Below are 16093 nucleotides of genomic sequence, written 5' to 3' on the forward strand. Positions count from 1 at the left end.
GATTTTGCTTTCCATGTAAAATGAACACTTATTGAAAACACAATTTTTACATTGACCTACTCTGGTTATATTAAAAGTTATTCTAGAAAATAAAATAAGCATATCCCAAATTAGACAGAATTGCATAACAAAGTCCTAAAGACCCCTCACCCAGCTTCAGTAATTATTAACATGACCAATCTTGGTTCAGCAATTATTCCATCTCTTAGATCCCCCTACCCTCACCTTTATAGTTTCTAAGCAAACCCTGATATCATACCATTTTATACTGAAGTACTTCAGGATTTGCCTATAAAAGATATGGATGGTGTTTTCTTTGATATAACCACTATATCATCGTCAGAGATTTTAAAAAGCCTTAATAATTCATTAATATCATCATTTCCCTGAATGCCTTGTAAATGTGTTTTTACATTGATTTGTTCAAATCGTTATCCAAACATGGTCTACAAACTGGGTAAGGTTGATGTGTCTCTCCTATTTTCATATTATTTTTTATCTTTTTATCTTCCTTGACATTTATTTGTTGAAGGAACTAGGTCCTCTTTGCTATATATCCTCTCACCTTTTAGTTTTTTCTGATTGCATCCTCAGATGAATGTTTAAGATAATTACCTAATGATTCCAAATCTTGTTTGCAAATTGGAATCATCTGGGAGCCCTAATCAGCTTAAAGACTTGGTCCCACTTCCAGAGATTTTAGTTTACTAGATCTGGGTCTTGACATAGGGAGTGTGAAAGCTACCCAGGTGTTTCTACTGTGCAGGTAGGGTTGAAAATCATTGCTCTGTCCCAGATGTCTTTGACTTTGGCTGCATATGGAATTATCTGGGGAGTTTTACAAAGCTCTGATGCTGAGCTTCTGACTTAATTGAACTGGGGTATGATTTGGCACTTGGGGTTTTTGGAATCTCCCTAGGTGATTTAATGTGAAGGCAAGTTTAGGATCATTGCTCTATCCCATGTATTTCCTCTAAATTGGCAGTTCATCTAATGGCTTGATTGAATATACTCTTATTGCAGATTACTCTTGTAATTAATCATCTTGTAAATTAGTAACTCTTGTAATTAATCACCTAATACACTCTTGTATTAGATGATTTAATTTAATAGTGAATCAAGAGGAAATCTCCATGGTTCACTGAGTTTTATGACATGTTAAGCCCATATTTAAAGTATTCCCCAAAGCGCCAATTTTGATTTTTTAATACAAGCCCCAAAGACCAGGGCCTCTCCTTAACACATAAGGTCCTTATACTGACATGTGAAATTGAGTTGACTTTCCAGAAAAAAACTAGTCACAGTATCAGGAGAAAATGGAATTTTCTCCACAGTATCAGGAGAAAATTCACAATATCAGGCGAAAATGGAATTTCAGAGCGAGGATTAAATGGGACGCCTTTGAATAAAACCTATGAATTTAAGAAACTTACTTTTAAAATGTGAAATTTAATAAATCATTTCAGAATGATACCAGAAAAACCATCTATGCCCAAGATTAGCAAGAAGAAACTTACAGTGAGGAAACATGCGCCAAGCATCACAGCTTTCATTTTCACATCAACATCTGCAGGGAACTGGATGCCAAAGTTACTGTAATTTGTACCTATCTCTCTCACAATCCCAGTGAACTGCTTGGAAATCTTGCCAACCACATTTTATCCATCAAGAGATTTAATCTAAATTGAAAAAAAGGAGGCAATCTTAAAGAATTCTAGAAAACCAATAATAAAACTACCTCCAAAATTGGAATAAAATGAACACTCTATTAAATTCTGTGCCATAACGAACTTTGAAAATTATATCACTCATTAGATGCATATGGATTCCCATATGTGTTTATAGATATGTGAAAAAACTGTTTCTTTGCTATAGAGAACTTATAAGAAAGTAGCTTTGGTAAAATATTTAATATTTTTTATTTTACTTTAAGACAGACAATAATAAATGAGTTGAATTGATCCCAAATAAAAGTTAATCAGGAAAAGATACAACCGTGAAATGAATGAAATGTTTCTTTGATGAAATTTCTAGAAGCCATCAGGAAGGTAGTTTAAACTCCCATCTGAATTGTGCTTTAATACCAGCACAAAGAGTTGGCATAGGCCGAGTGTTTAAAGGTGATGGGAGGCCTCATTATCACCCACTGTCAGTAGGAAAATGTGAAATGCCAAGAGCCTAGAAGAGAGGACTGGCAGTTTTGAGTGAAGTAAAGTAACCAATAAATAACTTGATGGGATGCTGCAGCTCAAAGCTTGGGGTAAGACTGGACAACAGGAGGGGATGGGGGACAGCAAAAGAGGAAGTATATGAAACAAAAAAGCTCCAATAAAATTTTTATAGTTTTACAGTTCTGCCTGAGGAAGGCCAAGGGCCATGATAAAGAGATGAACAGCTTATAGCCAGAGAAACGCTCCTCACCAAGTGGGCATGTGGAGGCTGAAAGTAGTCCACACTTGCCAGGGTATGTATAGGCAGAGTTATGTCAAACCAGGAAGAGAAGTGTCCTTTTCAGATGTGCGCAAGGTACCACACATGCTGGCAACAACCTTTGGAGCCCTAGCTCAGGTTGGGACTAGCTACATAAATGTGGGCAAACTAGAAACAGTTGACTCATTTTATTTGGATTTGGGTGGTTAAGGTCTTTAAAAACCTGAAATAAACTTCCAATGTGAACACTGTGATATCACGGATTACTGTTCATCAAATAGTAATTTCAATCCCCTCCCTCTGTACGCCTAGTATATACTTCCTTGTACATTGAAATTAGGCTTGGCCATGTTCCTTGTTTGCCAATGGAGTGTTAGTGGATGTGACACCAGCAGAGACCTTAAACATGGCCGAGTGGTTTTGCCTTGGTCTTGCTCTCCAGTGATCAGCCACTAGAAAGCATGATCTGGGCAGCTGCTGTTGCTACAGCTCCAGGATGAACATACCTGGAGCAGACCTGAGACCAACTGGCAGCCTAAATCAGAGCCATGTGGTTGAGCCTAGGTATATCCCCCAGATGCTGCTGACCTGCAGATCCATAAGCATGAGAATAAATGCCTATTTTTTTAAGCCACTGAGCTTTAGGAGTTACATGTTATGTAACACTATTGTGGCAAAACAGATTAATACAAATCTCTTTCACACCTTCATTTTTTATCTGCTAATAGCTGTCATTTAAGCTTATGTAGCTAGTAAAGAAATCTTTTTTTAAAATTTATTTTTAATTTTTGAGATATTTAAAAACTTAAAAAATACAGTAGATAACTTACCTGCCACCATAATCTTACTATTAGATATTAACATTTCCCCTTCTTGATTCCTATAGCAGGAAATTTTAAACTGTACCAAAATTCATGTAAGAAATAAAAATTATAATATTTTTTAATGAAAAGCATCAGAAATAGGAATAATGACTTCCAACTGAAAAGTTATTAGGACCAGGTAATTTTTAGCTAAATTCTAGGTAAATTTTTAAAAGGAGAAAATTTTTATAATAAAGTTATTTCAACCCTGAAATAATTAATTATTTGTGACAAGAAGAAATACATATTTAGTTTTTTTATAGAGCTCTAAAACTCTTGTAACTTTCTGATTGATAGGGATTATAGGAGAGTCTTTTGTCATAATATGTGGTCTTTGTCCCAGGCTTCTCAAACATCAGACATCAGAATCATCTCCAAATTTTCTTTCATCTTTAACACAAATCAAATCCATGAATCAGTTCCACTCAGTGCACTTATAACAAATCTGAATTATTTTCTCCTTTAGAATGACATCTGCCCCTTCAGGTTCAGGGTGTATTTCTTTTCTACTCCAAGTTCCCATGACCATTGAAGCCGTGATGGAGTCCATGTTCCATAGTGGTCCCTCATACTGTTAAATCCTGCTTTAAGGTGTCAAACTCTCCATCTGAAATTGATCCAAGTATTTCTCATTCTCTGAAAGATGGTACCTAGTTAGCGTCATTCCAGAAGTACAGGAGAGAAGTTTACTCATTACATATAATGGGTGCTTTAAAGTGTTTTAACCAGCTTCCCCCAAACAGAATATATGCTGCCTAAACTTTTGTTAATATTATTCCATAAATGAATAATTGTCTTTCCATTCCTCTGAATCTTTGATATGCCGTCCTCTACATGGAGAAGTATTATTATTTATATACCTTTATATAAATTTATTATACATACATATTACACACACATATTTTATATATATATCTCTATAAAAGAGCTTTATAAAATCTCTTTACCTGTGTTTTCTTAGAATTACTCATCTCTTTTATTAGACTCTGAAGTCTATGAGGGGAGTGATTCATCGTCATATAACCAGAGTCTAAGAGAGGAATTAAAAACTATGTGATTAGGGAAGCCAGGCAGATAATGTAAAAGAAAGATGCTGGATAGTGGGAAACCTTAGGAAGTCAGGGGACAGTGGCAGAGTTCCCACATCTTATCATAAGGGGGCAACCCTGCTCAGTGTTAGGAGAATTTTGCCCCTTTTATGGAAATGAGGGGGTCCAGTTTAGCAGATTTTATGATTTTCCAAGAGAATCATGATATCAAGATAAGTTGTAAAATGTCTCAACCTGTAAACATTTGAAAGTAAATACTTTGGACTGTGGGGCTAGGCCTCGTCTGTTTGGAAAATTGCTGTGATGAAATTCTTCTGTGTAGTAAATACACTGATATATTATGGTTTATAGAGATCAATTTAATACAAGGACAAAGGAGAGACTATAAAGAAGCATAATTGGGTAGTACATCTTACATTATTTTTCTTAAAATTCTCTTTGCATAATCGGGCTTTTTATAGGAACCCAAAGATGTCAGAGCTTCTGAAGAGGGCTTAGAGCATTGGCAGCCTGTGTTTCAGACTAAGGAAGGAACATATGCTTTGGCAGTAGCACTTTGATGACAATGTTAGCATTCTAATTTCAATGGATAATACACAGTACCTCCATACAGAAAACACCATGTTTAAATGTTAGATGTTTTGCTTATATTTATTTGACTATACGTTTTTTCTCTTTTTTCACATTTAGAATAATTAACACTGATGTTTAATAAGAGCAAAAACCGCCTCTCTAACCCAAGTTAAATATATAAGCACATTACCTTCCTCTTGAGACCAGTATACAAATATTTATTAATATATTTGTAACATCTTACAAAATTATAATATCCTTATATTAGAAGAGCCAATCTTATAAAAATTATCACATCTCTTACCTCAAAATCAACATCTCCACAATAGCTGCACATACAACATGGACCAATAATTCTTAGTATATCCTTTCTATTCTCATTTTGAATTCTAAACTTTGGCAGAAATGGGTGCCTGATCTGAGTAACGTAACCTATTGGTATTCCAGGAGGAGCATGGATTTCTATCTAAAAAAACAAAAGAATAAATATAATATATCATCATCATCATTGTCACCATATATCTAATAAGAGCTCTCATCAGTATATTATTTTTTACCAAGCCTACTGAGGTATAATTAACAAATAAGTTGTAATATATTTAAGGTGTACCATGTGATGATTTGATGTACATGTACATTGTGAAATGATTACCACAATCAAGTTAACACATCCATCACCTCATATAGTCACTTTTTTCCGGTGTGAATAATTGGAGTCTACTCTTAGCAAATTTCAAGTATACAGTACACAGTGACCCTTGAACAATGCAGGGGTTAGGGGCACTGACTCCCCTGACCCTCCCCCACCCTCCCCCAGCACAGTCAAAAATCTGCCTTTACAGCTGGCCCTCCATATCCAAAGTTCTACATCTGCGGATTCAACCAACCACAGACTGGGTAGTACTGTAGTACTGTAGCATGTATTTATTGAAAGAGATCCATGTGTAAGTGGACCTGTGAAGTTCAAACCCATGTTGTTCAAGGGTCAACTGTAATATTATTAACTACAGTCATCATGATATACATCAGATCCCTAAAACTTATTTTATAACTGAAAATTTGTACTGATGACCAGAATCTCCCCATTTCCCCCACCCCTAGTCTCTTGCAACCACCATTCTAATCTCTGTTTCTAGGAGTTAGATATTTTTTTAAATTTTCACATTTAAGTGATACCATACTGTATTTGTATTTCTTTGCCTGACCTATTTCACATAGCCTAACACCCTCTAGGTACATGCATATTATCACAATGGCAGGATTTTTTCCCCTTTTTTTGGCTGAATAATATTCGATTGTGTGTGTATTTATAGATATGTATATAAATGCTGTCTGTCTAGATCAATCTTATATATATATATTCTTTATCCATTCATCTGTCAACACACACTTAGGTTGTCTCCATATCTTGACTTTTGTGAATAATGCTGTAATTAACATGAAATGTAAATATCTTTGAAAGCCTGATTTGATATCTGTTGGATATATACACAAAAGTAGTATTACTAGATCATATAGTTGTCCTCTTTTCAATTATCTGGGGAAACTCCATACTGTTTTCTATAATGGCTGTACCAATTTACATTCCTAACAAGAGTGTACAAAGGTTCCCTTTTCTTTACATCCTTGCCAACATATATTTCTTGTCTTTTAAAAAGAGCCATTCTAACAGGTGTGATGTGATGTGTCATTGTGGTTTTGATTTGCATTTCTGATGATTAGTGATATTGAGCACCTTTTCATATATGTGTTGGCCACCTGTATGTATTCTGTGGGAAGACATCTATTCAGGTCCTTTGCTCACTTTTTAAAGGCAAGATATTGTTTTATGCACCACTTAATTCATACTACATTCTTAGAAGGTTGGTTCTATTCCAATTTATAGAGGAAGTAACTAAGGAACAGAGAGGTTAATTAACTTGTATCAGATTCCCCAGCTGCAAAGTGGAAGAGATGAGACACAAACTTGGGGAGGCTGCATGCACAGTCTCCACTCTGAAACACTGCTCTACTGGTCTCGTATATTTTAAAATTTCCATACTTAAGAAAAATGTCTAAATTATTAAGAGCTCTTTACTTAAACTCCTTAAAACCCAGTTGTTTAGATGTATGGACAGAGCCCTGATCACTGGGGAAATTTTCAAATATGAGTGGCAATAGTGCTAGGATAGAAAGAAAATGGGGCCTAGAAGCTTCGTTCTGCTATACAGTTGGGCGACTTTGAGAGCATCCCAGTATGCTCATCATAACTGAGGACTTCCTAGGGCTGTTTAAGATCAATAATATAACATATGTTAATGTGCTCTGTAAATTGTAGAGCATATACCATCAAATTCTGGTTTTCCTCAGATACTCTTATGATAGATATACATGGAAAACAAAATAACTCGGTATGAACAACTTCAGTTATCCTTTCAAAATAAGTGCAGCATTAGACATCAAATCTCTATGTGCTAGTATCTCTGTGTGCCCTGCTCTCACAGCTACCCATATGGATGACTGAGTGACCCAGGCAGTGCTGGTCTCAGGCCAATGGAGATACAGGCAAAGGCCGACTTCCTATAAACACTCTGTGCCCTGGCGTCTCCCCTGAGATCCGTGTTCTCTACAGAGGGCTGTCAAGTACTATGAAAGAGACACCTGGTCTTTATGGAGCTGACGGTGCTCACAATTCGCATACCCCTATTACAGGGACTCAAATATATTAACTTTTTTTTTTCAAATGGAGAACTGAAAACACAGGAGTTGAGATTTCTCAGAGGGGGCCTCTCCTAGGTTTGCTCCTTGTAGGTTGGCTAAAATAATGAGATGAACATATGTGTTCTTTCCTCACTCTTCTGTCCACTTGCCTCTGGGGTGGCATTCAAGGAGATTCTCTATGGGGCCCTCGTGGTCATTTCAGGTGAGGGACTTGACCGAGGTGACCTACATTCTCAGCTCTCCCTGAAGATCAAGAAGTCTGGTCTCTGAGATCTCTGATCTCACCCCCGGGGGGCACACTGTTCAGGGACGTGGGGCTAACTGCTCACTCTTTTCCACCTGCCTTCCTGCCTACAATTTACCCTCAAGCAGAAACCAATAGCTGGCGGACCACTTTTCCTTTAAATCTCATTTGATTCTATAGGTTCACTGAAAGGGTGAAAATTCTTGCTGAACTACTTCACAAAGTACCCAGGTAATTGCTTACTGACCTCCTGAAGGCAGCAGGGGATACAACACCAGTTAAACCTTAGTGGTCTCTCCAGGGTTATGACTTCTCGGCCTATAAGATCAAGAATCCTCACGGTAAAAGGCCTAAAACCCCCAAAGCAATATCGGGTACAGCAGTCAGTATCCTCTGCTGCAAAGTAAATCTTCTGTCCAAGTCTGTTCTTAATTTCATATTTGTTATTTGTTTCAATGTGTATTATGACTGAAAACATAGAAGATAAAATCATAATCATCATATGTTAAAAACGTAGATTAGATTGAAATATTTTTAGATACTTCATATTACATTGGGCAAGATGTTCAGAGATGAACTAGAGTTAGAAAAAAGGGAAAGAGAGAGAAGGAGGAGAGGGTATTAAGGTACTGAGAAATTAAGAAAATCTATGTGAGACATGGAAGAGAAAACAGTATCCTCTGCTGCAAAGTATATCCTCTGTCCAAGGCTGTTCTTAATTTCATATTTGTTACTGGTTTCATAACTTATTATGGCTAAAAACATAGAAGAGGAAACCATAATCACCAGTATGTTAAAACTATCTAGAATCTAAATATTTAGACATATTTTTAGACATTAGATTATACTTATCGAATAGGTAGAAAAGGAAAGGTGTTTAAAGATGATCTAGACAGAGAAAAAAAGGCAAAGAAAAAAAGGAGGAAATGGTATTAAGGTACTGAGAAATTAAGAGCATCTATGCAAGATATGGAAGAGAAAACAACTCGTATCTTCCTAATTCCATGGACCCATGTCAGAAAGGGAGACTTTGCTGTGAGGGATGGTCCCGTGCTGTCGATGGTCACAGTCGTGCTAAGTGAATGCAGAAAATGTCTACTTGTCATGTATTCAGCTATGGAGGGGAAGATAGGATGATTGCTATGTTTATGCACCATATAGTATTATATTAAGTAAATTGGCTTGAGATACAGTTTTATAAACCACAGTCATGGCTTCTCTTTCTGCACTGTTTGAGGAAGGTGTGAGAGGGCTTTCTCTCAATGCACACATGTGAAGAGGGAGAGAGTGAAAATGGAAGGTGAGGTAGGACGTCACCCTGGGCCCAGAGCACCCTTGTTTAGCTCAGCAGTGGTTGTTCAGAAGTGGGAAATGGGTATTAGACAAGGGGAAAGGCGCTTGGCAACCAAGGCTGTAAGTAGGAGGATATCTAGACCACTGGCATCCTAAGTGAACTCTGTACCTTAGCGGGGGCTAATCTCTTCACGGGGGAAACAGAGATGTGCTGACATCTGACACCCACGTGGTATCTTACCAAAGGGCTTCCCACATTGAACCACACTTTGGAAACCTCTCCTTGCTTAAAGCCAGGAGGGAGCAATTCATGGTCCCACTTGTCCACAGCCCTCATTAACATGGGTCATAGGATGTCAGAAGCCACCAAAAGTGGCTAAAAGTGATTAAAAGATATGTATGGAGACGAAAACCACTCTCTAATATCGGTGTGGATAGACTTTTAGTCAGATGGAGATGTTCACGAATTTTATCACAATGACCTCTCTTTAAGTGTCTTTACTCTGATTTAGACAGGGCTTTACTCTGCCTTTAAAAGAACCATTCTTGACATTGCCATCTCCCAGTCAAAGTCTAATGAGAAAAAAATTAAACTGATTCATGAGATGGGATCTATTACCTAAGTGTTTCATTAAGTAGCTTAATCTCAAAAATCTTCAGTTTTTTTTGTAAAATGAGATCAATGGGCTTACATAATCTCTATGTTTCCTTCTAGTTACTTAAAAAATGAAAAGAAAACAAAGAATCTATGGTTATGTCTTTATGATGTATTAAATTTTTAACTTGGGAAAGGAATAAGTGCTGGTCATAGCCTCAGATGCTAAAAATAAACTGAATAATCATCATCACTTTATACTACTTTTAAGGTTATAATGTAGACTTCCATTTAGAAACAAAAAGAAAAGAAGAAAATTAAAGACATTCCTTTTAAAAAACTGAAGAGTTATCAAGCAGTAAATTTGTTAATTTATATTTAATGATAAAGACATATGTATATTTCACAAATACATATAAAGTTTTAAAACCTAAACTATAAATGGAGTGCTGTATAATGTAAGTATCTGTATTTGGGGGTTTTATAATCTCAATAATGTGTGCTTTAGAATAATACATTTAAAAAAATCAGAATACAAATTATCAAACAGCTCCTTTTGAGAGAAAACTGTTTCAAGAAACTAAACAAAACCAAGAACATTATAAATATCTAATACTATGCATTATAAATAATGTTTATTGAAAATGATACTTGTAATTTTTTGTTGAGATGCTATTGACATATAACATTGTATTTATTAGTTTTAGGTGTACCTCATAATGATTGATATATCTACTTATAGTGTAATGATTAGCACAATAAGTTAACATCCATCACCACACCTAGATAAAAATTTCTTTTCCTTGTGAACTGATTATTTAAGATTAGCAACTTTCAAATGTATAATACATTGTTGTTAATTATATTCACCATACTGTAAATCACATCCCCAGGACTTAGTTTACTTAAAACTGGAATTTGTACCTGTTCACCCCCTTCCCTCATTTCACCAACCCACTACACCCAAACCTCTGGCAACCACCAATCTGTTTTCTGTATCTATGAGTTCAGTTTTTTTTTTAATTCCACATATATTGAGATAAGACATTATTCGCCTTCTTTTTCTAACTTATGTCATTTAGCATAATGCCCTGAAGGTCCATCATGTTGTTGCAAATGGTAGAATTTCCTTATTTTTCTGACTGAATAACATTCCATTGTGTGTGTGTATGTGTGTGTATAACTATATCATATTTTCTTTATCCATCTATCTGTCAATGGAAACATAGGTTGTTACCAAGTCTTGGCTACTGTAAATATGCTGCAGTGAACATGGGGGTGCAGTTATCTCTTGGAGATAGTGATTTTGTTTCCTTTGGTTAAATACCAAGAATGGAAAAAAGGGAACTGATCATATGGTAGTTCTGTTTAATTTTTTGAGAAATCTCCATACTGTTCCCCACAGCAGCCCCTCCACTTTACATTCCCATCACAACAGTATGCAAGGGTTCCCTTTTCTCCACATCCTCATGAACACTTGTTGTCTCCTCTCTTTTTGATAATAATCATTCTAACAGGTGTGAGGTGATATCTCACTGAAGTTTTGATTTGCATTTCCCTGATGATTAGTGCTGTTGAGTGCTTTTTCATGTAATTATTAGCCATTTGTATGTCTTCTTTGGAAGATATCTTATCAGATCCTCATTTTTAAATCATTTTTAATCAATTTTCCTTTCTACTAAGTTGTATGAGATCTTTATATATTTCAGTTATTAGTCCCTTATCAGAGATGATTTGCAATATTTTTTCCCATTCCATGTGTTGCCTTTTCGTTTTGTTCATGGTTTCCTGTGCTGTAAATAATCTCTTTAATGTAGTCCTTCTTGTTTATCTTAGTTTTTGTTATGTGCTTTTGTAATTTATCCAAGAAAACATTGCCTAGACCAATGTCAAGGAGCTTATTTCCTATGTTTTCTTCTAGGAGTTTTATGTCTTACTTGCAAGACTTTCATTTATTTTGAGTTGATTTTTGTGTATGGTATAAGATAGTAGTCCAGTTTCATTCTTTTGCATGCGGCAATCCCGTTTTCCCAACACCATGTATTGAAGAGACTGTTGTTTCCCGTTGTATATTGTTGTTCCTTTATCATAAATTAAATAACCGCGTGTGTGCAGGTTTATTTCTGGGCTCTCTATTCTGTTCCCTTGAGCTATGTGTCTGCTTTTATGCCAATACCACATTGTGTTGATTATTATAGCTTTGTAATATGGTTTGAAATCAGAAACCATATTACATATGATATAATGCCTCCAGCTTGTTTTTCTTTCTTGACATTGCTTTGGTTATTCATGTCTTTTGTGGTTTTGTACAAATTCTAGGCTTGTTTTTCCACTTTTGGTGAAAATTGCCATTGGAATTTTGATAGGGTTTTCATTGAATCTGTAGATTGTTTTGGTTAGTAAGGACCTTTGAACAATATTAATTTCTTCCAATCCATGAGAATATCTTTCCATTTATTTGTGTCTTCTTCAGTTTCTTTCACCAATATCTTTCTGTTTTCATTGTACAGATCTTTCACCTCCTTGGTTAAATTTATTCCTAGATATTTGATTCTTTTTGATGCAATTGTAAATGGGATTGTTTACTTAATTAATTTTTTAAGATACTTCATTGTTAGTGTATAGAAATGCAACTGATTTTGTATATTGATTATGTATCCTGCAACTATACTGAATTTGTTTATTAGTTCTAACAGTTACTGGAGCAGTCTTTAAGGTTTTCCATGTAATATCATGTCACCTGCAAATAGAGTTTTACTTCTTCATGATTTGGATGCCTTTTATTGTCTAATTGCTCTCTCATGGACTTCAACTGAATAAAAGTGGATAGAGTGGGCATTCTTTTATTCTTCTTGATCTTAGATGAAAAGCTCTCAAATTTTCAGTGTTGAATATGATGTTAACTCTGGGCTTGTTATATGTGGTCTTTACTATGTTGAGGTACGTTCCTTCTATAGCCAGTCTTTTGAGAGTTTTTTTTTTATAATGAATGTATGTTAAATTTTGTCAAATGCTTCTTTTTTAGCACCTATTCAGAAGATCATATGATTTTAATCCCTCATTTTATTAAGTGTTGTATCACATGGCTTGATTTGCAGATGCTGAACATCCTTGCCTCATTGGAATAAATCCTACTAGACCATGTGTATGATTCTTTGAATGTATTGTTGAATTCCATTTGCTTATGTTGAGAATTTTTGCATCGATGTTTTTCAGGGATATTGGACCATAATTTTCTCTTCTTGTACTGTCCTTATCTGGTTTTGGTATTATGGTAATGCTGTCTTTGTAAAAAGAGATTGGAAGTGTTATCTCCTCTTCTGTTGTTTGGAAGAGTTTGAGAAGGATGACTATTTTTAAATTAATTTTTATTGGAGTATAGTTGATTTACAGTGTTGTGTTAGTTTCTGCTGTACAGTAAAGTGAATCAGTTACACATTTACATATATCCACTCTTTTTTTAGGTTCTTTTCCTATAGAGGCCATTAGAGAGTATTGAGTAGAGTTTGCTGTGCTATACAGTAGGTTCTTATTAGTTATCTATTTTATATACAGTAGTGTATACTTGTCAATCCCAATCTCACAATTTATCCCTCCCCCCCTTCCCTGTTGGTAACCATAAGTTTGTTTTCTACATCTGGGATCCTATTTCTGTTTTGTAAATAAATTCATTTGTACCATCTTTTTAGATTCCACATATAAGTGATATCATATGCTATTTCTCTTTCTCTGTCTGACTTACTTCACTCAGTATGGCAATCTCTAGGGTCATCCATGTTGCTATAAATGGCATTATTTTGTTCCATTTATGGCTGAGTAATATTCCATTGTATATACATACCACATCTTCTTTATCCATTTCTCTGTTGATGGACATGTAGGTTGCTTCCATGTCCTGCCTAGTGTAAATAGGGCTGCATTGAACATTGGAGTGCATGTATCTTTTTGAATTATGGTTTTCTCTGGGTATATGCCCAGGAGTGGGATTGCTGGGTCATATGGTAGCTCCATTTTTAGTTTTTAAGGAACTTCATACGGTTCCCCATAGTGGCTGTACTAATTTACATTCCCACCAACAGTGTAGGAGGGTTCTCTTTTCTCCACACCCTCTCCACCATTTATTGTTTGTAGAATTTTTGATGATGGCCATTCTGACTGGTGTGAGATGATACCTCACTGTAGTTCTGATTTGCGTTTCTCTAATAATTAGTGATGTTGAGCATGTTTTCCTGTGCTTCTTGGCCATCTGTATGTCTTCTTTGGAGAAATGTCTATTTAGATCTGCCCATTTTTTAATTGGGTTATTTGCTTTTTGATATTGAGCTTCAGGAGCTGTTTATGTATTTTGGAGATTAATCCCTTGTTGGTTGCTTCATTTGCAAATATTTTCTCCCATCCTGAGTGTTGTCTTTTTGGGTTTTTTAATGATTTCCTTTGCTATGCAAAAGCTTTTGAGTTTAATTTGGTCCCATTTGTTTATTTTTTTTTTAATTTTTATTACTCTAGGAGGTGGATCAAACAAGATCTTGCTGTGATTTATGTCAAAGAATGATCTGCCTATGTTTTTCTCTGAGAGTTTTATAGTGTCTGGCTTTACATTTAGGTACTTAATCCATTTTGAGTTTATTTTTGTGTATGGTGTTAGGGAGTGTTCTAATTTCATTCTTTTACATGTAGCTGTGCAGTTTCTCCAGCACCACTTATTGAAGAGACTGTCTTTTCTCCATTGTATATTCTTGCCTCCTTTGTCATAGATTAGGTGACCATAGGTGTGTGGGTTTACCTCTGGGCCTTCTATCCTCTTCCATTGATGTATATTTCTGTTTTTGTGCCAGTACCACACTGTTTGATTACTGTAGCTTTGTAGTATAGTCTGAAGTCAGGGAGCCTGATTCCTCCAATTCCGTTTTTCTTTCTCAAGATTGCTTTGGCTCTTCCAGGTTTCTGTGTTTCCACACAAATTGTAAGATTTTTCATTCTAATTCTGTGAAAAATGCCATTGGTAATTTCACAGGGATTGCATTGAATCTGTAGATTGCTTTGGGTAGTATAGTCATTTTCACAATATTGAGTCTTCTAATCTAAGAATATGGTATATCTCTCCATCTGTTTGTTTCATCCTTGATATCTTTCATCAGTATCTTATAGTTTTCTGAGTACAGGTCTTTTGCTTCCTTAGGTAGGTTTATTCCCAGGTATTTTATTCTTTGTGATGTGATGGTAAATGGGATTGCTTCTTAATTTCTCTTTCTGATCTTTCATTGTTACCATATAGGAATGCAAGAGACTTTGTGTATTAATTTTGTACCCTGCAACTTGACCAGATTCATTGATGAGCTCTAGTAGTTTTCTGGTAGAATCTTTAGGATTTTCTATGTATAGTATCATGTCATTTGCAACCAGTGACAGTTTTAGTTCTTCTTTTCCAATTTGGATTCCTTTTATTCCTCTGATTGCTGTAGCTAGGACTTCCAAAACTGTGTTGAATAAAAGTTGCGAGAGTGGACATCCTTGTCTTGTTCCTGATCTTAGAGGAAATGCTTTCATTTTTTCACCATTGAGAATGATGTTTGCTGTGGGTTTGTCGTGTATTGCCTTTATTATGTTGAGCTAGGTTCCTTCTGTGCCCACTTTCTGGAGAGTTTTTTTTTATCATAAATGAATGTTGAATTTTGTCAAAAGCTTTTTCTACATCTGTTGAGATGATCGTATGGTTTTTATTTTTCAGTTTGTTAATATGGTGTATCACATTGATTGATTTGTGTATATTGAAGAATCCTTGCTTCCCTGGGATAAATCCCACTTGTTCATGGTGTATGATCCTTTTAATGTGTTGTTGGATTCTGTTTGCTAGTATTTTGTTGAGGATTTTTGCATCTGTGTTCATCAGTGATATTGGTCTGTAATTTTCTTTTTTTGTAGTATCTTTGTCTGGTTTTGGTATCAGGGTGATGGTGGCCTCATAGAATGAGTTTGGGAGTGTTCCTTCCTCTGCAATTTCTTGGAAGAGTTTGAGAAGGATGGGTGTTAGCTCTTCTGTAAATGTTTGATAGAATTCGCCTGTGAAGCCATATGGTCCTGGACTTCTGTCTGTTGGAAGATTTTTAATCACAGTTTCAATTTTATTACTCATGATTGGTCTGTTCATATTTTCTATTTCTTCCTTGTTCAGACTTGGAAGGTTGTACCTTTCTATGAATTTGTCCATTTCTTCCAGGTTGTCCATTTTATTGGCATATAGTTGCTGGTAGTAGTCTCATGATTCTTTGTATTTCTGTGTTGTCTGTTGTAACTTCTCCTTTTTCATTTCTAATTTTATTGATTTGAGTCTTCTCCCTTTTTTTCT

General features: G+C 35.5%; 1 protein-coding gene across 1 annotated transcript in view; it reads right to left on the reverse strand.

Annotated features, from left to right (window-relative positions):
* Window positions 1–16093, reverse strand: part of LOC102999201 (phospholipid scramblase 2-like) — a 29862-nt gene that overhangs the window by 1018 nt on the left and 12751 nt on the right. Inside the window, 3 exon segments of the mRNA XM_007188170.2 lie at window positions 1518–1679; window positions 5220–5381; window positions 8107–8327. Coding sequence (XP_007188232.2) covers window positions 1518–1679; window positions 5220–5381; window positions 8107–8327 — 545 coding nt within the window.

The sequence above is a fragment of the Balaenoptera acutorostrata genome, chromosome 4, assembly GCF_949987535.1.
Source record: "Balaenoptera acutorostrata chromosome 4, mBalAcu1.1, whole genome shotgun sequence".
Classification (NCBI taxonomy): Eukaryota; Metazoa; Chordata; class Mammalia; order Artiodactyla; family Balaenopteridae; genus Balaenoptera; species Balaenoptera acutorostrata.